The 27,517-nt window shown below is 35.0% G+C and overlaps 1 protein-coding gene and 1 pseudogene across 1 annotated transcript; both read right to left on the bottom strand.

Moving 5' to 3' along the window:
- Positions 1-19,841: 19,841 nt before the first annotated feature.
- On the bottom strand, positions 19,842-19,951 carry LOC114822806 (U6 spliceosomal RNA; annotated as a pseudogene).
- A 2,268-nt stretch (positions 19,952-22,219) lies between these two features.
- Positions 22,220-24,436, bottom strand: LOC103414780 (transcription factor bHLH87). The gene is made up of 2 exons (XM_029097566.2): positions 24,191-24,436; positions 22,220-23,952 (listed from the first exon to the last, which is right to left on the bottom strand). Exon 2 carries the CDS (start codon positions 23,939-23,941, stop codon positions 22,595-22,597), a length of 1,347 nt encoding a protein of 448 aa, XP_028953399.2. The 5' UTR covers positions 23,942-23,952; positions 24,191-24,436; the 3' UTR covers positions 22,220-22,594.
- Positions 24,437-27,517: the final 3,081 nt, after the last annotated feature.

Genomic DNA, 27,517 nt, shown 5'->3' with positions numbered 1-27,517 from the left:
CCTAAGAGCAAATGAACGAGAGATAGAACTCAAAGAATGGGTTCTTTGAGAGACAAGGAAGTAATCAACAAATATAACAACCTAGTTCCTATACCACAAGCTCCAAGGTAGTCGATAAGAATGAAAATCCTTATGACTACATTGAGTGCATATACGATATATACTCAAGGAAATGGTAAAGTACCATTTGACTCGAAATAATGAAACCTTCATAGCTAATTGGTAGCTTAAGGTAACTACAATCAAAGAGAATGGTTGACTTTGAAGAAACCATCTTTGAGATAGGCTTTGTTTCAATTAATTCGAAGATTGCTAGCTACAACTAAAATGGTGATTCAATGTTTTGACATAATATGGGTTTCCGAAACCATTATTAAGATAGTCTTGATAATATATGTCCAAAACTATAAATCACAAGACATGTAAGTTGTAGAGATCCATCCATCATGGATCTTAGCAAGTTAGTGGGAGCTATTTGCATTTTATGAGGAAAAAGGTTCAAATCGTTTGATTTCTCATCAAGATGTAAATAAATCTTTTGTTTACGAGTTTTACAAAAGATTAGTGGGAGTTAATCATGTTCCTAAAATTTAAGTATATATGATATATTAATTTTGGAAATGAAAAGAATACTTCTTCGTTAAAGTTATGACTTTAATACATTATATGAAGATAGAATGTATATGGGAGATATAGTCTATATACATGGGATGGAAATCTATAATGATATATTTCATGATATAATTGGATTATATCAATCCCTAATAATAGACAATGGATGCTAGGAAGTTTCTCATATGATGATAAACTTCAATAAGAAGGACGATTCTAGTGAGACTAGCAAGTTGCCCTTCTCAAAGGGAACGTACCCTTTGACTCCCATAGAAATAATGCGTAAATTGAATCCTTTATGCATAAGCAGAAAGGTGATTTATGTATTTCATATTGTATGAAAAACATTGATATGAGTTGTACCTAGAACGGTACAAGACGATATCAGTGCAAGCCCAGGATCAGAACCGTGGCAACTGTCAAGTGAGTCCTTAAGTATTTAAGAAATACTAAAGGATAGATTCCTTAAAGAATGAGGAAGAATTAGAGTAACGTAATGGAAGCGTAAATGTATTAGATTATGAATCTAATCCATCATTGGATGTTTCTTCATTATGAATGAAGAGATAAACAAATATCTCTTTATTATGACTAAAGAGATATTTGGATGGAAACATTAAAGTAATGACTTTAGTGTGTTCCATTATGAATGCAAAATATATTGCCATATAGAAGTTTACAACAATGTTGTTTGGATGGGAAAGTTCATTTATGAGCTCTCTATTCGATTCCAACCAGAAAGTGTATGACACTAATGGGGCGATAGCTCAAGCCTGGGAATCAAGGTCTCATCAAGATCCGAACACAAATGAGAGACTGAACCACATGATTGAGAATCATGTATAATGGTGACGTCGTTATTCTCAAGGTTGCTTCTGTGGATAACACATATAGATATCCACTGTCTAAGGCCTACTATTCAGCCATTTATGAAATGACTACAGAAGAGGTATCATCAAGATGACCTAGCTGATTGGCTCTAGTGCAAGTGGGAGATTGTTGGAAATGTGCCCTAAAACCAATCATATGATGATACTTTACGGACATTTCAAATGTTAAACTAATCTAGTTTAACATATAAAGGGCAAAGATTATTGTTTGAGCCGTCTCATATAAATGTTATATGCTTAAACGATAAAGTCCAAGGAATATGTGATTGGGAGAATGCAATCTAATGAAGTTAGATTAATGAGACCATTCTTTCGTAGACACATCCTAAATGTTCCTGATCATAGGATTACCAATTGGGCATTGACAGTCCGTTAAGATCAGTACGTACTGTGTCTTCTCTCAGGGAGAGTGACTAGTCTCGAGTCATTGGTGTGTGTGACATCAAGACAAGTACGTAGGTGCTCAATAAGAGAATGAGTTCACTGAACGTGATCAACGAAGAGTTCTTATATTCCATGTCACATGAGAACTCATGGTTGGGATAATGCAAAGTAGTCCTTTGACCTGAGGCATCACAGTTGTCTTGTGGTTAAGTCCTTAATCTTTGATTATGTCTAATTCACCCCCTAGGGGTGTCACGGCATCGTTGGGGTTAAGCCACTTAGCTATGGAGACAAGTAAATGCGCAACAAGGGATCTCTAACCTTCAAACAGTTGAGGGAGAATACTCTATGATATGATTTGGAATCTCTGGCCAGAGTATGAATGAGATTGGGGAATGCGTTCCAAATCACATTCAAGGAAATCATATAAGCAAATGAATCACATTGGATAGTAGACATGAATAAATAAACTATCATACCAAACAATGTGGTCAAGAGTATTAGATTAGAGAAGGACCGTATTGCATTTGTAATCCCGAACTGAATAGGTTCTCTAACCTCTTCTGATTAGCTTGGGTAACCATGACATGCTGCTAGGCGTCAACCATGGTTTGTGGAAGCCCTATACGTGTATAACCACTAAAGGGAGAATTGAAAATTGTTTCAATTCACAATCGATGTAAAATTGTTTTAATCGCCCAATGCCTCGCTAAAAGGAACCTTATGGATCGCACACCGTAAAAGGTAGAGATTGGAGATTAAACGGAAATGAGTAAGAATGATTAAATGGTTTAATCATTTAATTTATGGCAAGGATTAATTAATATGTTAATTAATCAAACGAATAAGTTCGTTAAAGACCTCGGGATAGTTTTGGACCTTAAGGCCCAATGGGCTTCGAACGTCAAGCCCATTGACTTAAGTTGTATGACAACTTAATGAATAAAGATTCACAAAGGCCCAAAAGCCCAAAATTCCCAAGGTAGGCCGGCCATGAAGATGAATTAGGGTTGTTTGGTTATTTAGGTCACTTAAAGAAGTGACTATATAAATGACTTTATAACAAAATATTCAAAAATGTGATTAAGGGTTTATTTTGGGTGAAAATGGGTGAGAATTGTCTCTCCATTTTCTCTCTAAAGAAGCTAACACCTTGGAGGGTACATCTAGCAATACTACTACTCCAAGGTCACTCATTTCTTCTACAATCAAACATTGGTGAAGAGACTTAGAGGTTCCCTATTTTGGGAACTTGGAGAAACCTATTCTTCCATCCAAATCCATGGATCTAAGAAGCAAGGAATGAAGGCCCCTATCTCTTTGGGTGATTAGCCTTTGCTTATGCAAAGAGGAATCTACAAAGGTATTAATTTCAACTCACTTTGTTTTGAGTTGATTATTGGTTCACCAATCTACTAGGCTTTGAATTTCATGGGTAATGTTTTGTTTTTGAATGCATACAAGCATGATTCCGCCTTTAATTTGTTAATTGCATGCCATATGATGTTATTCAAATGAACATGTTTTTCAAAATAAATCCTTCACCACCTTCATCGCATTGAAGAGTTTTTATTTTGCAATTAAACATATTTTCAACTTTGGCTTTAAACTTGACAAAAATTTCAAACACTTCAGATTTTTGTTTCATGGGAAAAATCCAAGAATATCTCGAAAAATCATCAACAAACAAAACATAATAACGAAAACCTTCATTAGAAATAATTGGAGAACACCACACATCAGAATGTAAAAGTTGCACTGGAAATTCAGACATAGACTCGGAAATATTGAAAGGTAACCTAGTGCTTTTACCTAGAGGGCATGACTCACAAAAGGTTACATCACAGGCACCATCAATAGGTACCATTTTATTTGAAACTAAAAATTTAACTATGGGTTGCCTGTATTTATAAGCTCAACAAGATAACAACTGAGGGTTTGAAAACCCTATTTACAAGGAGACTCAAACGTCAAGGAATCCATAATAGAAAACTACGGATTACAAGATTACAGATATACATCCTAGAAACAAGGAAACCTAATCAGTGAGAAGTTCAAAACAGAAACAAACTCCTGGAAGTATGCTAGACTCCTCAATGCACGGTTGAATTATCCTAAGGTTGACTTCGTCTAACAGGTGATACCTCCTTCTTTAATGAATCTCACATTGCTACAGACTTTGTAAGTGTGTGACGGTATCAAATGATTTACTGAACTATGGAAAGCGTTACTAACTCAAGACAATTCATTTCAACAATTACATTTCACTAATTTCAGGGATTTATCAAGCAACAATTTAACAGGATCAGTACCAGAGTTTTTGTCTCGACTGCCAAACTTAAAGATCCTGTAAGTTATTAGGATTTGTAGCTAATACATCACTACCTTTTTGTAACTTCACTGTGACTCCTAAGTTTGCGATATTTATAATTACTCTACCTTTTTAGAAACTTGGATAAAAACAAGCTCACAAATTCAATTCCAGCTGGATTAATTCAAAAATCAAATGATGGTTTGCTCTCATTAAGGTGTGTGAGGATAAACAATTAAAATATCCACTCATTTATGAATCTCTGTTCAAGTTTAAATCAACTTAAGGACTACCAGTTTTCTCTTAAACTATGAAATTTTCTACTGAAACTAAATGATTAGGAGTTATATGGTCTTCTGATATTATATATATAGAAATTTTCTACTGAAACTAAATGATTAGGAGTTATATGGTCTTCTGATATTATATATATATATAATGAAAGATATTTATAATTCCATGTCTTAATGGTGTGGCTTGTTAGAGTATGAGTATGAATAGGATACTAGGGCCGGCTATGATGTTTAAGTATGATATGGAAAAGTCATTTGTAAAGCTGAAAATTGTCCTAGTTCTTATGGGATTATAGAATTGAGAGTTATTAGTTATGTGAAATTGGACTCAGAACTAGAACTTTGTTTATACATAATATGATGTTGATTAAGTTGTTCGAGTCCTATATCGATTCTGATAGGGGATTGGTTAGGACGAGGCTATATATATAATGTCCACTACTCTTACTAAGATCTGCTCCTTTTGTTTCGTAGTCCTATTGATTTGGAAGAGTACTTGTTCTTTGTGAAAGAGAAGAAGGATCATTGTTCAGAAGCTATCATGGCTTCTTCATTGATAACAAGTTCTGTAGGTATGTATTCATATGTTTTCCTTTGAGGTGTTAATCTAGTGGTTATGTTTGTATTAGTAATTCAATAGACATAATTTGGTTCTAAGGTTGTGTTGTTGATGTAGTTCTTACATGTAGTACCAGAGCCATAGATTATGCCCATTGAGTTCGAATTGATGTTCAATTTTATTGCTTGAACAAGAGCATGTTTGCTGGGTTAACCAAAGCCACTGATATAGAAAACAAGTCTAGGGTTCTTTAACTTTTTAAAAGAAAAACGACGTCGTATGAGTAAAGAGCCTTTATAACCTTTAAAATAATTTTTAAAAAAAAGTCGACCGTTAACTTTCTGGGTTTTCTCTCTTTCTCCCTATTGTTTTTGTTGGTTTCTCTTTTTCTCTATCTCTTGAATGCGATCTTCTCATCTTAACAATATGCAATCTTCAAATGTATGTTCTAGGATTCACAATGAATTTAAAGAATTTTAGATTTAGTATTGAAAATACTAGAAAGTTTTTCAAAACTGATTTTGAAGAAATTTGAAATGATTGATGAGATTGCTTCCGCTGCTATTAAAATTATATTGTGATTAAAATATTTCAATTTTCTCAACCTATGAGATCAGATGTATGATCTAGAAGCCATCCTTTTGAACATAAATCTGATTGTTGAATTCCATTGTTTATTCTATGTATGCTTTATCTTGAAAGATGAAAGGCTATATGTATGATTAAATTAATTCATATTGTGATTATATAGTGAATTAGATAGAAATCAGGAATCTTACAACATTCGAATTGTAGATTTCATGGTTGTCTTCTGCAATTTCACTGAAAACGATTAATTTGGGATTTGTGCCAATACTCACTAGTGGAAGCAATTATATGAAATGGAGAACAAATATAGAATTGCTTCTGACATTGAATGAATATGATCACTTGACACACCTCAGCCTGCATCTCTGATTGACAAGAGTACAAAAGTTGAGAAGGCTAATTTTGAGAGGTGGACAAGGGCTAACAAGGTTGCATTGACCACACTAGAGAATGTAATGACCAGAGTCGACCATGAGGGTGTGCAAAAGGTGCCACTGCATAGGGCCCCCAATTCGGAAGGGCCCTCAAAGTTTCTTTACATGTGAACAGATACCTATTATATACTTAAATGTGCAAAATAATAATAATCACCACACCAGCGCTAGTGGTGTAGGCCTTCAATCTTCTTGTACATGGCCCGAATTCGAGTCTTTGTCAAACTATTTTGCTATTTTTTTAAGTTTTGCAAATTTATTAACTTAAAAAGTTGATAAGTTTTACACAAAAAACCATGCAACATATTTCGAACCAAAGACCTTTCAAGACAGGAAACACTCTTGTCCACTCAAAGTGGTGCTCTAATTTGTAGTATTTAAATTTTATAGATACAAATTGAAAAAAAAAAATAACAAAGAAAATACAGTATTAAAAAATGGAGGACCTCCATCTAAATCTTGCACAGGGCCCCTAAATTCTCAGGGCCGGCCTTGGCAATGACTGATACAGTGCGTGGAGGAATCAAGAAATTTGATATGGCATTTAGCTACCTTAAAGCTATGGAGTGTGAGTTTAAAGAATCACAAAAAGGGAGAGATTGGCCAACATATCACTCTTCTGACTACTTACAAGTTTGAAGGAGGGGGGTCAATTTGAGATTATATCATGAAGATGATTGATGCTTCCCATAAGCTTAATTCTTTGGATGTCAAATTGATGAGAAGTAATTGGTTTTCATGATCCTGCAAGCACTACCTCTGAAGTTCAACCAACTGAAGATCTCTTACAACACTCAAGATAAAACCTGGACAATTGATGAACTTATTACTTAGTTGTGTACATGAAGAAAATAGACAAAAACAAGACAAAGGAAAGGAAGTTGACTGTCAATTTTGTGCAAGCATCAAGGGGAAAGAAAGAGTTCAATGCTAGTTCGGGTAAAACTTCTAAATTCAAACCTTTTGATAAGTCCAATGTGCCTGCTAAAATTTTTTTTTTCTCTAAGTCTAATAATCTTAAGGTGAAAACTAAAAATATTGAAAAGATTAGATGTCACCATTGTAAAACTAAGGGCCAATATAGAAAAGACTGAGAAATTTTCAAGGATTGGTTTAGGGCTAAAGGTAAAACTGATGTTTATGTTTGTGAAGAATCAAATCTCATTGAAATCCTTGCAAACTCTTGGATATAACAAACACACTGCATGGTTTTGAAAATGTTTTTGTTGGTGAAGGAACTAAAGTTTCAATTGAGGCTATTGGAATTGTTAAACTTAAATTAGCCACTGGTTTTGTTTTAGAATATTTTTTAATGTGCCCACAATGAGAAGGAATTTGATTGGGTAAATTACATTTTACCCCCTCAAGTTTGGGGTCGATTTCAATTTCTTACAGCATCTTTAGAACAGTTCAATTTCATACATTTACTTATCATTTTATTTCAATTTCATACATCCGTTAGAAAATTTATTAAGTAAACCATTAAGTGATGATGTGGCAAATATGGGATCCACATTTGTGCTAACGTGGTTGCCAAATTTGTGCCATGTGGTAAAGAAAAAAAATTTTTGTGTATTTAAAATATTATAATAATTTACCCTATTAAAAAAATTAAAATAAAAATAAAAACAAACCCATAAACCCATCTTCCCTTCCCCCCCCCCTCGACCCACATCCTTATCCTCCACTCTCTTCACCTCCCCTCCCATCCAAAAACCCACCCTATCCCACCCCACCTCACCCAAAACCCCCAAAAAACCCATATTCTTTGCAGGAAGAACAACACTCCTTCAATTGTCAAATACCAAAATCCCATTTCGATGTTGTTGTTGGCTGCATCTCGTGGATCCGATTGACGCTAATTCAAGGTTAGAATGAGAGAATGATGAAGAGAAAAAGATGGAGGAGTTTGCCGGAAATAGGTGGGTGGGGTGGGTGGGGGTTACGGTGGGGGTGGGTTGGGGTGGGGGGTTATGGGGGAGGTAAGGGTGGGGTGCGACAGGGTTGGTTTTTGGATGGGAGGGGAGGTGAAGAGAGTGGAGAAGAGGGAGGTGGATCGGGTGGGGGGAATGAGTTTCTGGGTTTGTTTGTTTTTAAAATAGGGTAAATATTATAATATTTTAAATACATAAAAATAATTTATTTTGTCACATGGCACAAATTTAGCAGCCACGTCAGCACAAATGTAGATCTCATTTTTGCCATGTCATCACTTAACAGTTTACTTAACAGATTTTCTAACGGATGTATGAAATTGAAATAAAATGATAAGTATATGTATGAAATTGAAATGTTTTAAAGATGTAAGAAATTGAAATCGACCCCAAACATGAGGGGGTAAAATGTAATTTACCCAATTTGATTTTCGCATCAAAATTAGTCAAGCAAGATTTTATTTTCATGGGAAGAAATGAATGTGTCAATTTTTTTCGAAAAGGCTCTTTGCTTGGAAAAGCATTTTTGCATGATTACCTGTGGAAAATGAATGCTCAGTTTTGAACAATAACTTGCAAGTTTTAAATATAACAACCAAAATAATGCATAGTTTTGATCATAACTACATGTTGTGGCATAAAAAGTTTGGACATATTTCAAAACAAAGGGTTTTTCAACTGTCAAAATTAAAATTTATACCTGCTATAGATTTCAAAAGTGCATCTGAGTGTGTTGATTGCATGATAGGAAAAACAACCAATGTTAGAAAGATGAATGCTAATAGGAGTCAAGCTTTACGAGAGATTATACACACAGATGTTTGTGGTCCTTTCCCTGTGAAAATCATTTGTAGGAGTTCATATTTTGTGAGTTTTATAGATGATTTCTCCAGATATAGCTATATTTTTCTCATAAAGTAAAAGTACGTGGTTCTTGAATATTTTAAAGTCTTTAAAAGTGAAATGGAAAAAATAATTGAAGCTAGTGATTAAGATTGTTAGATTAGATAAAGGAGGAGAATATCTTGGCAAGTATATAGAGGCTGGACAATAGAATGCACCCCTTTCACATTTTCTAGAACAACAAGCTATTGTGGCTCAATACACCACTCTTAGAACACCTCAATAAAATAGGGAGGCAAAGACGAGAATCTGGACTTTAATAGGAATGGTTAGAAACTTAATTTCAAGATCCAAGTTGCCTGGTTTCCTTTGGGGAAAAGCATTGAAGATAGTAAACTATAATTTGAATAGAGTTCCTTCTAAATCTCTGCCTAAGACACCTTTTGAGTTATAAACTGGCCGAACACCAAGTTTTGATCATTTTTCATGTGTGGCTGCAAACCAAAAGCAAGATTTTACAATCCAAATGAAAAGAAGCTAGATTTGAAACCCATTTCATGCTAATTTGTTGGAAATTCTAAGAAATCCAAAGGTTTCAAGTTCTATTCTCCATAAGCACATACTAGAATTCAAGAAACACACAATGCAGTTTTTTGGGAAGATGAGGATGTTTTAGACTTGGTTTAGGACACCTTTATTTTCGAAGAAATTGATTAACAAGAAGACAACTTATCTGCATAGCTTTATAGTCAAATATCAATGGTTCTAAGCATGACTGCATCAAATGTTGATTCTAATCAAGAAATAGATGAATTTGTGATACCAACAAAAATTCAAGAAACTCTAGAACAACCAAATGGTTAACTCACTCAAAATCTAGAAGAACATGTGTAAGAAATAGATCAGTTGTCTGCCCAAAATGCATTGAGGAAATCTAGTAGAATAAGGAAGCCGACCATTTCAAATAATTATGTGTATCTGCAAAAAACTGAATTTGATTTAGGTGACATTGATGACCTAGTTACATACAGTTAAGCAATTCAAAATCCTTAAGTACCTCTGGAAAAAAAGCTACGGAGAAAGAGTTGGATTCTGTATCCAAGAATAATGTTTGAACCATAATGACTTCATCATCTGAGTTCAAGCCTATTGGGTGCAAATGGGTTTTCAAAACCAAGAGGGATGCTAATGGAAAAATTGAGAGACACAAGGTAAGGCTGGTTGCAAAAGGCTTTAAAGGAAGGTATTGACTATAATGACACTTTTTCACCTGTTCCCTCCAAAGATTTAACCTCCTAGATTTATTGAAAGAGGTAGAATAATATGATATGCAAGCTTAACAAGTCAATTTATGGACTTAAACAAGCTTCAAGACAATGGTTTCTCAAATTTGATCAAGGGATTACTGGACATGGCTTTACAGAAAACAAAATTGATGATTGCATTTATCTTAAGTTCAAAGTATCAAATTTTATTTTTCTTCTTCTTTATGTTGATGACATACTTCTTGCTAGTTCAGACTTACAATTGATGAAGGAAACAAAAGCCATGTTGAGTACTAGTTTTGAAATTAGAGACCTAGGATAGCCTCACTATGTTTTGGGAACAAAGATTGTCAGAGATAAACAGAGGAAGATTCTTGGTATATCTCAAAAGGGTTACATTGAAAGAGTGTAATAAGTTTAACATGGAAAGCTGTTATAAGGCTGATGTTTGTGAATGAAGGTAATAAGTTCTCTCGAGATCAATTTCCCAAGAGTGAACATGAGGTTGAATTAATGAAGATGAAACCTTATGATTCGTTACTTGGTAGTCTCGTGCATGCTAACATCAGTACCAGACATGATTTGGCTTATATTGTTGGATTACTTGGAAGATCTCAGTCAAATCTAAGAGAACCTCATTGGATTGTTGCAAAGAAGGTGTTGAGGTACTTAGAGAGAACAAAAGAATTTATGTTAGTATATGGCAAAAAGGAAAATTGCTTGGAAGTTATTGGTTATACAGATTCAGATCTTACTGGAGATATGGATGAAAGAAAGTCAACTAGAGGCCACATTTTTGTGTTGATGGAGGTGCCATTTCATGGAAAAGGGCTAAGTAAACTGTAGTGTCAACTTCTATTGTGGAAGCTTTGTTTGTGGCATGTTTTGAATGAATGAAGCAAGCAATTTGGCTCAAGAACTTTATTGCTGAGATGAAGATAGTGTATTCAATCAAAAAGCCTCTGAAAATGTTCTGTGACAATACTACAGCAGTGTTTTTCTCAAAGAATAACAAGAGAACATCAGCTTTTGGATCTGAAGTTTCTCAAAGTTAGAGAAGTGGTCAAGAAATGAGAAAATGAGATTCAGTTCTTGTCAAAACAAATTTGATGATAGCATACCCTCTCACTAAGGCACTACCAAATAATGTGTGTAAAGACCATGTTACTCGAATGTGAGTTTTGGAGATTTTTGACAAGTGGGAGTAGGCTGATTATTGAAGCTTAAGGACTGTTATTGATGCTTCATTGTTTAGCATTGTTGTTGAAGTTGTGGATCTAAAAGCTAAGTTAGTTTGTTGGTTTTTGGTTAAGCTGTATTTCTTTTCTTAGTTAGTTTTTCTAGTTGTTTTATTTTGGTTTTCAATAAGGATTCAATTTTTCATTTTTGTGATCAATTGTTTCAGAAGACAAATTCAATTTATAATAGTTATTTTGCTAGGAAATCATTTTGTGATTTTGTTGAAGCATGTTTTTGGACTATTTCATATACTATTCTGGTATTGAATAATTGTTGGTTAATGAGTTTCGGCATTAACTGGTATCTTGACTTTTTTGTGTTGAGATTGGCATGAATAAGTGGGAGAATTGTATTTTGACATTGCTGTGTTTTTTACTCACATAAATACAAAATGTAGATTATACATGCAGTAATTCTTGGGTTAATTTTGAATTGTGCAAAAGAAATTTTTGAGTTCCATGTATTAAAATGCATAGGTAAGTTGTATGTGAAAGTAAGCTTTTAATCAGTTAAAACTTTGTGATCACTTCCATTTTCTTAAAAGTTGGATATCTTTGTTCATACTCAAGTGGGAGAACGTTAAAGTATGAGTATGAATAGGATACTAGGGCCGATTATCATGCATAAGTATGATATGGAAAAGTCTTTTGTAAAGCTAAAAGTTGTCCTAGTTCTTGTAGGATTATAGAATTGAGAGTTATTAGTTATGTGGAATTGGACTCAGAACTAGAACTTTGTTTATACATAATATGATGTTGGTTAAGTTATTCGAGTTCTATACAAACTCTGATAGGGGATTGATTAAGGCGAGGCTATTTATGCAATGTCCACTACTCTTGCAGAGATTTGCTCCTTTTTGTTCCATAGTCCTATTGATTTGGAAGAGTGCTTGTGCTTTTGTGAAACAGAATGATCATTGTTCAGAAGTTATCATGGCATCTTTCTCGATGACAAGTTCTGCAAGTATTCATATGTTTTCCTTTAAGGTGCTGATCTGTTGGTTATGTTTGTATTAGTAATTCAATGGACATAATTTGGTTCTAAGGTTGTGTTGTTGATGTAGTTCTTACATTGCCAACATTTCTTTCAATACCAAGTTGTGTGAGAATCAAAATCTAACTGCACCGCTTTCCTGTAGAAAGTAAATAAAGAATAAGAAGAAGGAAAGGTTCGTGGTTCTAGTAGCAATAGCAGGAGCATTTCAATTGTTGTAATTTTAATTCTTTCATCAACTGTAGTTGTTGTTTGGTGGCGTTTGAAACCGAAAAGAAAACATAGTAGAATAACATGTACAAATTTCAACCGAAGATTCATATAGCTATGCATAAATAGAAATTCTTTGTCCATAATATATTGTTATTTAACTTTTATCAATGGTCTCCACAAATGTTACTGATTCAATGCCCATCTCACGGCCAGGGACATCAGAACTATCGCAATGTCAATTTACATACTCTAAGGCACTTAAGATCACTAACAATTTTGAAGGGACTGTTGGTAGAGATGGATTTGGATTAGTTTACCATGGCTACATAGGTGATACTCAAGTAGTTGTGAAGATGTTTTCACCATCATCGATTCAAGGAGTCAAGAATGTCATTCAAAAGTATGTAATAAGTAATAGAAAAACTTTTCAACAATTTAGATCAATCATATACTCATAAATGAAATAAAATAAAATTCATTTTTGCAGGTTAATCTTCTCATAAAAGTTCATCACAAAAATTTGACAAGCCTTGTTTGATATCGTATGGATGTAACCAACACAGGGCTCATCTATGAATACATAGTCGATGGACACTTACACGAGCAGCTTTCAGGTTTTGCTCATAAGCTGGAATTGATCTTTTCTTTTTCTTTTTTCAATTTTTTAGAATCAGATTAGTTAACGAAGAAGAACGAAACAACCGTCAAAGTAGCTTTAACAACACTCAGAACCATTTGAACATGCACCAAAAAGATATATGAAAATAAATAGTAGGCCGCATAAAAACAGATGAACAATAAAACCAACTACATTAACTTGCTCTTAACACTTGTCAGTTTTAGCAGCATTCATTAACTTTATCAGAATTTTGCGCTTTCAATATGTGAAATCTATTTCCTCTTTCAGGTTAGATATTGTTGAAGGATGCATCCCACATAAGAAACTTGACTAAGTAACAACTTATATCAAATGGTTCCACTCCTAACTACATCGAAATCTATTGTGACAAAACCCAACACCTGCCAAGTTGTGTAGGCGGTTAAGTAGTGGGCAACTGGCTGATGTGAAAATTAACTAGCACTCAAATTAAACCCTCTTTTTATCAATTGTAGCAATGTATGTAAGTAGGGATCGTTCTAGACCGGGGATTAGGAGGGATTGCAAAATCACTTGGAATTGACTCAAATACGTAAAAACAAGTTTAAAATACCAAACTAGACTCAAAGAATGCAAAACTAAACTCTAAAATACCAAAACAAACCAAAACACTCAAAACAGCCTAAAATCCACTTTCTGGGCAGTTTTGGACACTAAGCACCAAATTGGACGAATTTGGGTTTTAACTTGAATCAAAACACTTAAAAACACAAAGTAAAACACTTACTAACTAATTTGACACTTTAAAACAAAGGGGGAATTGGTTTGGACGAATTTAAAACAAGACATAAACTTTGTAAAACAAAACAGTTTTGAAAACGAATTTGGTTTAAATGGATGAATGGAAGGCTAGCTAAGGGGTTCATCTCCACACATGTTATACTTGCATTCAAAACGATTTTCCAATTGCTTTTCAATAAACCATGAACTCTCAACGCCCCAAGTTAATTAGGTCCGCTTAAATTAACCTTCAGATTTTCCTAACGTTATTGAATTGGATGATTGCATACGACAACCCAAAGCATTCCCCACAAGTCCCCTACATGATTGCATAATAGAGATACAAGCAAGAATCATTAAGTTCTATGAAAACCATAAGCATTGACGAAGCACTTGTTACTATGATTGCATGAAACTTATGCCAAGAATTTACTTAACGCGATTGAGATCATCAACCTTTACTACTTGTGAATATAAGTCCATAACGATTAGGTGAAATTTCCTTATATCCTAGCATTCAATTTATGCATGATAATTAAGCGTGCACTCTCAACCAACACACACAAATCAATGTAATTCACATAGATAAGTAAATTGAATTCACAACTTATGAAACGCAATTAGAAGTAATCAAATCATAACGCAAGCATAAACATGTATTTCGAATCCCCCCTAGCCAAGGGGGGGTTTAGTTCCTCATACGCACAAAACAAAGAGAATTGAATTTAAACATTGAAATCAAAGGAAAAGAAACACCTAGAAATTCCAGCGACGCGAACTTGAATTGCATGAACTTCCGAGCTTCCTTCTCCTCCTCCTTGGTGCGGCAAGGGTCTAGGGACAGGTTTAGAGCCTTAATGGTTTGGATGCATGGTTATGGAGGGATGTAGTAGTGTTTAGGGGAAGGGGATGGTGCGGCAAAGGTTAAAAACTAGGGAGAAAGGTGTTTGGTGGCTGCGGCAAGAGTGTGGAGAGGGTTGGACGAATTTCTGGAGTGAATTGTGAATTGTGGTGAGTGGTGATCTGATTTAGGGGTTAATAGGAGTATATATAGGCACTTAAAACCCTAGGGTAATCAGATATGGACTTGGATAACCCAAATCCACAAGGAAATAGGTCTAAACAATCAGATTTTGCAAGGGAAAAGTGGTCCTAGGTGCGGCAGGTTTGTAGGATATGGATAGGCCTTCTAGAATGCCTTGCAAGGCAAGGAACTAGGGCATTTAGAAGCTAGGGTGCGGCACCAATGTAGGGATTAAGGATAGGGCTTCTAGAAAGCCCAAAACTGATAGGAAATGTAGAAACTCACAGCAAGGAGGGGAATTCTTCTAGAAACTTCTCATTTGTGTCCTACAACACTTAGGAGTCCTTCTAGCATTAGGAAAACATGTCTTAATCCTCCTTTGACTTGGAATTCTTCTTTGTTGCTGAAACTTGATGCCATTTGGATTTAACTTTCCTACTTCGAGTAGGAAACCTTGTTTGAGTAGGAATCTTCATCTTCAAGGAATCCTAATTCAACTAGGAAACCCATTTTGACTAGGAATCCTAATTCAACTAGGATTCCATCTTCACTTAGGCGCTTTCCTACTTCGACCAGGAAACCTTGTTCCAGTAGGAAACATCATCTTCAAATCTTCAATTTCGTCCATCCTCTTGGCTCCAAGCATATGACATCCATTCCAAGCTCTAAATTGCTCCAAAAGGCTCCAAAATGCATCCTTTTGCATACTTTGCCCTTAGAACCTGAAAACACATAAAACTAGCTTAAAAGACTACTTTACTAAGCAAAAACACTATAAATGTACAAGAACAAGCTAAACTAAGGCGCATAAATATGCTCCTATCACTGGCCTAACTCTAAAATCTTAACAAATACCTCTTAACTGTGCAAATTATTTATATCACCACATAGGTTTCTAAATTAATTAGAATAACAAAGAAAATTGATTGATTCATTATGTACCAATGCAGATAACAGGTTAAATATATTGAGTTAGGTAAACAGACTTCGAACTGCAATTAACGCCGCACCCGCACATGGTGAGCAAGTAAAAATTTTCATACTCCTCCCTCTATAGCATTTCTACTTTTATATTGTTAACAAGTGTAATGAAAATTTTGAGTGTAGTATTGGAGTATCTACACTACATATGAAAACCACCTATAATCCATAAAGATGTGAAATCTACAAATATATTGTTGAATGAAAACTCAAATTTTGGCCTATTCATAAATTTTCCTGCTGAGGATGGAACTCGTGTGTGGATACATGTTGAGGGTACTCCTGGGTACCTTGCAGGTACTACCAATCAAACATGGTATATGAGAAAAGTGATGTTTATAGGTTTAGGATTGTGCTATTGGAGATCATCACAAATTGACCTATCATATCACAGATGCATGAAAAAGTTCACACTATGCGATGGGTTAGTTTCATGGTTGGCAAAGGGGACATCAAAAGTATCATTGATTCAAGGTTGAAAGGAAACTTTGATAGAAACTTTGTCTAGAAAGTTGTTGAAAAACCTTTGGCTTGTGTATCTTCTAGTTCTATCACAAGGAGTGAGCTAGCTAGTTATAGAGCTAAAAGAGTACTTGGCAACGGAGTTGGCTCGGAAAAAAAGAAGAGTTGCCATACTGATTCAGAAGATTCAATGGAAAATGATGTCATTAAAATTCACCACCGAGGTAAGTCCCTTAGCTAGGTAGTTGTACTGCTTTATCAATTTACCCGGGTGTGAAAAATTTCATCTTGTGTGCTAAATGTATAAATTTCAACTCTCTGATTGATGTATACAATAAGTACTAGTAAATGGCGCATGCCAAAATCAATTGATGGACCACGTTAGTGTCTTTAGGACTCTATAATTTGAATTTGGATGATTCTTAGCTACTGGAAATCAAAGAGAATGTGATCTCCAAGTTGCAGAAAATAGGTTGAACAAGAAAGAGAGGGAGAGAACGAGAGAATGAGAAATGGAGAGAGAAAGAGCAAAACCAAAAACATCTATGTGAGTCTACATTGGATTCCTTCATTCAGCTACAACAACAAAGAGCGTGTGAGAAAATATAGTCGTTGCTAGCTCACACTTTAGCTAGAAAGCTAGGCACGTGAGTTGCACATGTGCAACTTAAGCACATCACAAGATTAGATAGGTGACACAATATACACCATCTAGATGTTTTAGTTGTCGTCATCCATTACAAACGAGTACAATTTAATACTTAAGAACATTTCTAAAACTATAAACCAAAAACTAAGTTCTTTCAAACTTCAAGCCTTCAATCAATCATGCAACAACAGAGCCTACAGCTCAACACTCTAATAGTTAGGTCCTTGATCTTTGAATATGTCGATGACATTCCATTGAGAGTGTCCATGGCATTGTTGTAATCAAGCTATCTAGTCATGTAGGCATGTAAATACACAACAAATGATCTCTATCTAACCTTCTGTGGTGGAAGGAGGCTACTCTGAGATATGATTTGGGAGTCTTTGGCCAAAACATATGAATATGATTAAAGAAGAATGTTCCAAACCATATTTAATAGAATCATATAGAGAAGTATCACATTGGATAGTAGACATGAAACAAACTATTAGTTAAGCAAAGTTATTAAGAGCATTGTATTAGAGAATGACTGTGTTGCATTGTAGTTCTAACTAGATAGGTTCTCCAACCACTTCTACTTAGCTTGGATAGCCATGACATACTATCAAGTATCACTCATAGGTTTTGGAAGCTCTGAAGATTAGCAAACACTAATCTTCATCAAAAGGAGAATTGAAATGTGGCTTTAATTCACAATAAATCGTAAAGAGTAACAATTGCCTACTGCCTCACCAATTCGAACCTAATGAGTTGTACACCGAGTAAGGTAAATTTGAAGAAATATAAATGAGATGGATAAGCAATTAAATAGTTTAATTGTCCGTGGTCAAGATTAATCATTTAGTTAATCAATCGTACAAAAGGTTCATATTTGGACTTTTAAGTTAGTTTCGGGTTTCGAGGCCCCAAAGAGTTTTGGACCAGAAGGCCCATTGGTTTTAAGTTATGTAACAACTAAAACCTAATGAGGAATTAACCCAAAATTAAAAAGGGATGCCGACCTATGCAAGGGAGAGTGAGATGGTGGACACTTGTGAGGTGGTATAAAAGAATCTTTATAGCTATCCCCTCGCTAGGGTTTCTTTAAGGCAAAAGAGCAAAACAATTTCTCTCTTTGTCTTCTAAAGAGGCCGGCCACACTAAGGAGATACTAGTAGCAATCTTACCTATCCCTAGTCATCCGCCTTCTCTTCACACCTCATCCTTGGTGTGGAGACTTAGAGGTTTGCAATCTTGCAAACTTTGGAGTTCCTTTTCCTCAAATTCTCCAGGAGCAAAGGAGAAGCAAAGAAGAAACTATCCAAGGAGAAAAGAACACTAACACAAGGAAATATCCAAGAAGCAAAGGAGGTGACTTGAAGGCCCTCCACATGGGTGAATCCCTTGTGTAAACAAGGATGAGATGCAAGGGTAATGAAACTCAAACTCTTTATCTTTAATTTGTTAAAGAGTTTTAGGGTTCACCATTCACTAGGCTTTGAAAGTCAGGGGTTTTAGAATTGCTTTTGAATGCATGCCTACTTTAAGTGTTATATGTATGCTTATGCGTTCAAATATTCTCACATGTTCTTAGTTAGGACAAAAAATTTCCTTTAGCATTGAGCCACTACACCCTCTAGAACTCATCACATTCCCAAAAGTAGAGCTAAGTCTACTAAAGCGTCTTGGTGCCAATTGGGTAAACAGGTGTGCATCTTGGCCAAAAGAAAAGGGAGTCAAAGCAAGCAATCGCATGTTATTCATCCCAATTTTCCTTTGTATGCCTTTCCATTCATTTCATAGTAATGGCGGTGCCCTAAGTAAGCATGAAATTGCTTGCTAACTTACTTTGGGGTGGCTTTAAATCACAACCCCAGGAACCATGTTTCAAGACTTACAAAGTCAAAAGACACTATGCAAATACCCAAACACTCGTGCTCTTCATCAAGTTCGTGGAGAATCAACAAGCATAACAAAAATGTGCCAATTCATCCACACTAAAGCCGAAGACCACCCACCATGTGAAACTTCTCGTGGTCCCGTTTCGTTCAAGATCAAGCCTCGACGACCTTCAAAACACAGTGTCCATCACCCTTGAATCAAGTTATATGCAGAGGGACTTCAAAGCACAGTGTAGAGGAACTTCAGAACACGCATTCTACACATGACAAGCACACTTATATGTTGCATCTTGAAGTAAGGGCATTTGTAGCCATCAAAATTTCGATGAAATATATGTTCGCCAACATATTAAATTTTTTACTCGCAAAGGGTTTACATGGCATACATCATGGGTCTAGCCAAATTGCACGCATAGCATGTGACTCGTCAAAACCGAACGAATCATTAAGAGTGACACATGTTGACATCTGAGACATCCATCAAACAAATCAAATCAAGTAGAAAATGAGACAAGATAACCCTAATTTGATCAAATTATATCAATTAAGGTATGATTTCTAATCAGAAGTCTAACCCACAAATTACGGGATTTATAGGTGTTCCAAACCAAGCCAATTCTTTGCCTACAAATACTAGACACTCATTCACAAGTGAGGTGCAGAAAAAGAAGGAAGTAACTCCTCACACACATCCTACACTCAGAATCCACACATTTACCAGACACTCAAACACTATACACAGTTAGAAGACTCAGGAAGCTCTCTGCATTCTTCGCCATGGTTTTTATCACAAGTGATCCCTAACACTGACCCATATAAATTTGAGGATTAACAATTTGTATCAGAGTTTGTAACCCTAAACTTTCATTAGAATAAAAATTATTGTGTACGTGTATTTTTTTAAGAGAAAAAAATTTGGACCATTTGTCGATTTATGCATGGCATCCTTGCGCAGGGGCTATGCTAATCTTCTCTGTATCTTTCCAATTTTATCGGATATCTTGTTTGAAAAAAAAAATGCATTTCACAGCTATTTAATTAAAGTCAACATCTCCCCCACTTTTGTGAAAGTTTACAAAATGTCAAATTAAGCAAATTTTCCACACACACAATTTATTATTTTGGGACTATAAAAAGCAAAAGCCAAAGCCAGGGATCCGGGTTCCTTTGAGAACGTCAGAAAGTTTAAGACCATCTTCAAAGGAAATGTCAAATTATAAGAGTCAAATTACAATGGATGGCTGATGTGGCAATTTAAAATCTTATGTTAAATTTTGTACTTCTCCAACCGAATTGTCAAATGTTATTTTCTTATTTAAATAAAGCTTTTAAATGGTTGTAATTATTATAAAAAATGTTGAAACAAAATTTTTGTTTGTTGAAATGTTAGTGGAATGAGAGACCTGCCATTAAAATGAATTAAAAGTAAATTTGACATTGATGTCAAAATTGACTCCAAGTCACAAAGCTTTCAAATCCAGTCACCAAATAACACTTTGGTTGGATAAACTTTTAATGACAAATATACATAGTAGCATTCCACCTAGGATTTTAATATCTCCTTAGCAGATGCCCTAAATTTAGCAAAAATTCTCCAGCCAAATATCATCTTCGTTTATCCAATCAAAACAAACTTCTCTAATCCCTTACAAGGCGAAGCCAACTGAGATCCACAAATCATGCATATTCATGACACAACGCATTATCACCTTTTTATTTTTTCATAAGAAAAAACAAATAACAAGGAAAAGCCACGACAGCAGCATTGATCAAAGGAGTCAAACTGCCAGGCATACAAGGCTTCATGAGACAAAGCATTAAACCAAACTTTGCAAATCATTCTTGTCATGACCTCTAGCTGCAATTGCGTAGTATGTCGAAACTGAATAACGTCAAAGCAGCTAACAATAAGGATGTTTTGAAGGATAGCTTTGATGTGCCAAAGAGTATACGTACACACTTGCCCATATGGAGTCGATAATAATTTTAGAGTCACCTTCCTTTCTCATTTCAATTTTTTTCTCTTCCGTCTGGTCAAATTCACATCACCCCATTATCATCAAGGACATCATCATTTAGAATTTGTGTAGCTTTAAATGGAATTGGAGTTTAATTTGCAAAAAAATGGCTAATTGCCCAAAAACATACTAATTATAGAGGGAAAAATCCTTGGTGTATATTTTGTGAATGGCAGACATTTTTTTTCAATAAGATCGGTAAGTGAGACTCGCCATCTCCAACAGACCTCAGGTGCATCAAGGGCAAACCAATTTTCTCTATATAACGAAAAATAAGTTATAATCACTTTATAAGCTTGCCTGGTTTTCGATTTTTAAATTAATGTTCGTGTGTTATATTATTTTGTAAGGTTTTGGTTGATGTCACCTTGTTTTGTGTTTGCTTTTTTATTATTAACTAATAAAATAAATTTTAAAAAAGGAATAAGTGTGGGTTTATTGGGTAAGGGTCCTCTCTCTTTCAGAAGAAGAGATACCTCACACCCAAGTCCCTGTTTATTGATGAAAAACTATTCTCGCCTATTATATTATACAATTTTTTTTAACAAACACTATCATCTGCACTAAAGGGGAGGGAGTGGGCTTAACCTCACAATTGGCTAGCAATAATGTGATTTAAATTTTTAAAAAAAAATATTACTAGACCGTAGTACTAATCTCGCTATTATATTATACAATTTAATTTAAACAGTTATAATTTACTGTGGTGAATATTGAGTTTAAGACTTTACGTACAAGCCAAATTAGGTTAAGCCATTTGCAAAGGTTCCAAAACCGTAAAATTCATAACACACATCATTACGACCAGAATAATGGATCAACATCATCATGAAGAATATCATTAGTTGCATAATCTATCCCTAGGATGAAGTTTCTTTATAAAAGGAAGGTTTTATGCAAATTAATTAACAAACCCACCTGTCCAAAAGAAAAGTAGTACAACATGTGCTAAGCAATGAGATGTTGGGGTGATTTTCTAGGGCACGCTTTGGGTTGAATCAAGGAGACATGACCACTGACTAGGATTCACAATTCTTAAGAGAATGTCCCTTGCATTGGTTAGCCAAACACTGACATTAAAAAGAAATACCCATATACAAAGATCTCCAAGAAAGCTAAGCTTCAAATACACATAACACATTAAACAATTATACAACAATAGCTTAAAGTGATAAATCGCTTTTTAGCCCTTGATCTTAATCATAGGCGTTATAATTGCAAATCCTTTTTGTATAAAAGCAAAATCATGTGCCGCTACACTATTTCCACTCGTTATTTTGCTGCTTCCACTATATTATTATCTTAATATTCCTTCACTAAAACATGACACATTTGGATAGTGGAAGCAGCAAAAATAGTACTGGATAAAAATTCATTCCCAAATGTTGTACTTGTGAAGCTCCTGGGTGGTGGATGTTATGATAGCATGGAATGAGCCTTAATAACTCATGATACATGTAATGATGATGAAGAGAGTGATTTGGATCTTGGATACAAAATATACTACTTTAAATTTCTTTTTGGGTAATACAATAGGGTTTTAGGGGTTAATCATTGGCGATGAAATGAAACGATCATGATGAGAATGATTAAAGGACTAAGGACATAGAGCTAGGGCTTTTTTCATGGTTTGTGATTAGTTTTTCAACCGTGGGGTTGGTGGATATGATTAGGGTTTTGGAGTGGAACATGATTATGGGTTTGCATGGGAAAAGAGGGGTTGAAAGAGAAAGCAAAGCTTGTAGTAGGAATATTAGAATTACTCATGGACTCAATTTTTTGGCCTAAGTTTTCAAGTGCCTTGACCTGTGCCCTCAAGAACTTGAGATAATTTGCAGCCTCATCAAGCATTGATGCAGTGTCCATCTTGCTTCCACCAGGAACCATCCTTTGCAAAATCCTAATTCTCTCACTGATCCTCTCCCTCCTTTGCCTTGCAGCCACAGTTTGTGGATCAGATGATATTTTCACATTCTTCCTCTTTGGCCTCTCCACCAGCTCCAGCCCCAAGTTCACAGGCCTGAAAGCCGCAGCGCGATAAATCATCTCTTTCATCTGCGCAATGACCTCTGGATCGGGTTCTTCAATAGAGGAAGTTGACACGGATGAAGTTGGTTGTTGAAAGCTGATGTTGGATGAGCTTGGACGCTTATTATCTGATCTAGGTTTCTTCGTTTTTGGTGGGTTGTCGGAGATGAGCCTGAAACCCCCCTCACTAGTAGAAGAATAATCTGTTTGAAGAAGACCTAAGTGACTATAATTTGCTCCGTGCAATTTGGGCTCACTTTGATCATGGCTTCTCTTTGTGGAATTTAGCTTACCTTGGCTTTGGACATATAAATCTGATGAACTTTGAGAGACTACTGTTTCAGTGTTCTCAGACCCTCCGGACGAGATTGCGCTATTATTTCCTGCTCCAAAGTTCCATAAGTTACTTCTACAGTCCGAAAAAAGCATAGAAATTCCATCGTCATCTTCTACAGATGTGTCGGTGTTGCTATTAGTGGCTGAGAGCAAGCAATCCAAGGAATCAACGGAGTGCATCGTTGCTGGCTTAGCCTTGACATGATGATCTTGTAAGCCTTGAACATTGGCTTGCAGTTGTACATATTTCTCAAGATTGCCATAAAGATCAGCAGCCATGAAAGTACCAGTGCTCAGTGAACTCATCAAATTATAAGTCCTGTTGACCTTCAAAGGGGTTTGACACGATTCACCAGCTCTCAAAGTTGGCATAACATGCACTGATTCCAAACCACACGGATTTTTCTGATTAGCAATTTGATGAGAGCCAATACTGCTCGGTTTTTTGGTATTTGAATTCATAATCGCATGCGATGTTTGCACCTTCGGAAGCCCTTGGATTGGAATCAAGGCACTGAAACTTGAGTTAGACACCAACAATTCTTCAAGGTTATGTACTTGATTGCTCCATAATAAGGTTGATGTGTTTGTGATGTGTGAGCCGTCGTCCCAATCCAAACCGTCCATTGATTACAAACCTACAGTAATAGTTTTGTAGATTCTGTTCAGAAAGGTACAAATGTGATGTAATAGTACTTGAAAAAAAATGTCTATATGACATAATCAACTAACATATTGATGATGCATGTATAGTATACATATCTCAATATTTCAGCCCTTAATGATGTTATTAGCATTCGAAAAACGTCATTCTATACTACTTTTTTATACAAAATTTTCCTTGTGTTTATCAAAGGAAATTTCATGATGACATACCAGTACCAGATCCAGCTGCCAACCAATATTAGAATATCAAAGGAGGAGCCAAAAAAGACCAGGAAATGAGATGCTTTAGTGACTTCAATGCTTTCTCTCTCAACAGAACCAAAATCAATCCTCAGCTTCAGCTTTGTATTTTGTTAGCAATTTTGTCACTTTTAAAAACTGCATGCCTTCTTTAACTTCGGCTGTATCATCAATATTGTGATGACCAAGGGAACAAAACAACCACATCTCATGTCAGTTTTGGCAACTTTAAACTGTTCCACCACATAGGGACAACCACAGAGATAAATCCAAAGAAGCAGCTCAAACATGAAAAATATTCAAATTTAAAAGACAAGTACGTTCTCAATGAAGAAAAAAAAATCAGAGCAAAGAAACTTGAAATAAATATATTGGGAAATGAAATGTTGAGGATGAAGGCTTTCCCCTACCTTAATGAGCAGCCATGGAACACCTATACATATATGTTGATACAGTGTTCTGATGGTTGTGGCATGCTTAAATAGATAGCAGGAAACAAGGGCTAGCTCCAATTATTTAATAAATAAATAAATTATTGGTAATAGTAGTTGAACATGTAGAATATGAGGAAGAGAGAATGTATTAAAATATCATTTTTAACAGTTGAAAAGAAGTATAATGAGTTTGGAAAAGATAAGGCTTTTGGTCAGTTTGGTGCGGGTGTAAGAGTGTATTTTTGCAGATGGGGAGCATGAGACTTCAGAGAAGCATTTTGAATCCTGACTAATTGAATTATTAAAAGATTTATTTTTGGTTTTTTTGTATTTTTTTAGTGGGAAATTTAGCTTGACCTCCTTTTGCTTGCTTATGCCATTCCATGCGCACTGTAAAGTTGCAGTGGCAATTTTAGCTGCAGTTAGAGAGTAAATAGAGTGATCAGAGCATCTTTTACACTAGTATACCACTACTGTCTTTCTAAAAGATTACTATTAATCATAACCACTTTTAAAGTTTTCACTTTCTACTATATTACTTTTTCTTGGTAATCAAATACTTACATATGGTGCCACCACTAGACAACCTTATAGATAGTAATAATCTGGTTGCAGTCTCTAGCTAGCTTGCTACCTTGAAAAGAATAAAAAATAGAAGACATGTTTATGAACTGGTATGAATCCATTCAAAATTACCGGGTGCAAAAGTTTGATGTGTTTAAGATCTCTAAATTTTGTTATAACATTTTTTGCCTTATCAGAAACAGTACTCTTTAACCAAAGAATTAATATTTTGTAATGTAATCGCATGTACGCATAATGTCTACAACATGACTATAATGACAATGTTGTTCTATGTTATTATAACCATGGATTATATTGTAACCTTACTTTTCTTGTAATTTAAATAATGAATAATGACATCATGTTGTGATGCCACTAAACGTGAAGGTAGGGAGCGCAGAAGAAAATAACAATAATGAGTAATTTTATGACGTACGTGTATACTGTAGTAAGATGTATAGGGTGAAACAATCAACGTTGACATGTAGTATAATATAAAAAATATCATTCTATAATCTCACCATTATTATGTAGCCTTGAACAATGAATTTTAAAGATTATAATGTAATTTTATTAAACAAAAGGCTACTATTGCCCTATTTGGAAGAGACCGCTCCTCCTAAACATGTTAATCACAAAATTAATTGACATATGTGCTGAAAAATATTCTATATTTATATGTGTTATTTATGTATACCTACTATGCTGTGAATGTAGAGAAAAAAAATAGTGCAACTAGGTACTTCACCGCACACATATTCATAAACTATTTCTTCTCACGAGCTACATTGTACATCAAATTATGCTATCAAACGTGCATGTCTAGTAAAATTGGTGATTAGTGAGAGTACAATGTGTAAACACTAAAGATAATATATATAGTCCCCTATTATTAGAAGTTCCAACTTGGGCAGGCATAAAAGTTTGTAGTGGGTGTTTAGAACATGACAGTTGTTTGCAGGCAATTGCAAGCAAAGAAAAATATACATTCAGAGAGGAGAAGATAGCATGGAGCAGCAAGTTGCAAATTGAATTTTGTCTTATCACATTTCACATCCTAAGTTAGCATATAGTTCGTTCTTGTATTTCTCAGTAGTAATCAAATTTTCTATCTGTTACGAGAGAGAAAGAGAGAGAGAGAGAGAGAGAGAGAGAGAGAAGCAGGCAGGGGTTCTGAGTCTTCCCACATGCGCCCCATCTCATTACAGCTCAGTGAATGGGTTGCCATAGCCCATTACATTTGCTAATTACTAGTACATCTCTCTCTCTCTCTCTCTCTCTCTCTCTCTTTTGCAGTGGTATATAAATATTTGTCAACTCTCATGTTTTTCTTCACCCCTTCTGTAGATCATCAGTGGTAAATATAAAGGGGAAGCATATCATTTCTTGAAAGATATCATTGAAACCATAACAGAGAGAGAGAGAGAGAGTAAACATATATATACACACACACAAGTTACAAATAACATATTCAGCAACTGAATTATGCAATATATATGTGTGTGTATATAAAATTCATAATTTTCAAATTACAAATTGCAGGGGAAGTGACATGAGACTGCCTCGTTTTGGTGAAAAGATATATATGTTATCAGCTTGAAAAGGCTGGAGTAGATTACCTTTGAAATTTGCTAGTCTAAATTATTGGTACGTACATCAAATATCATTGCGCACCATGGTCTAAAATATCCATAATATCTCGATATTTCCATCGAAATTTCCATGTTTTTGGACTATCGATATTTTTTTGGACTACCGATATTTCCGATATCATCGATATTTTAGACCTTGCTAAGTCACTCGTGTATCTTACCATGCAATGTATAAAGTGTAAAATATTGTACTAATTCATTATATATAAATGATTATGGTGTGTTTAAACTTCTTTCACTAATTACTACATATTTTCTACACTCACAATGTTTGCCAGCTCGCTATATAATCAACTTAAATCAATTATATCTATCATGCAATGCATTTCCTTCCAATTTTTTTATGATAAACTAATAGATAATTAACTAAATAAACATCCTGTAAAGTTTCAATAAAAATTTTCAAGTTTTTCTTACAATTTTCGTGGTTTTTATTCAATTTTTATCGATATCGATAATATCCCGATATTTCCATCAAAATTTCTATGTTTTTGAACTACCGATATTTTCGATATCATCGATATTTTATACCTTGCTGTGCACTAACAATTTGAATTGAACCGATCGCCTGCCTTTTATCAGTTAACTATTTACGCATATAAAAATGTATATGTATGTGTGTGTTGTGTACGCGTGCGCGCTTTTCT

Source organism: Malus domestica, chromosome 17 (genome assembly GCF_042453785.1).
Source record: "Malus domestica chromosome 17, GDT2T_hap1".
In the NCBI taxonomy this organism is placed as follows: Eukaryota; Viridiplantae; Streptophyta; class Magnoliopsida; order Rosales; family Rosaceae; genus Malus; species Malus domestica.
This window is presented reverse-complemented; position numbering and strand designations above follow the sequence as displayed.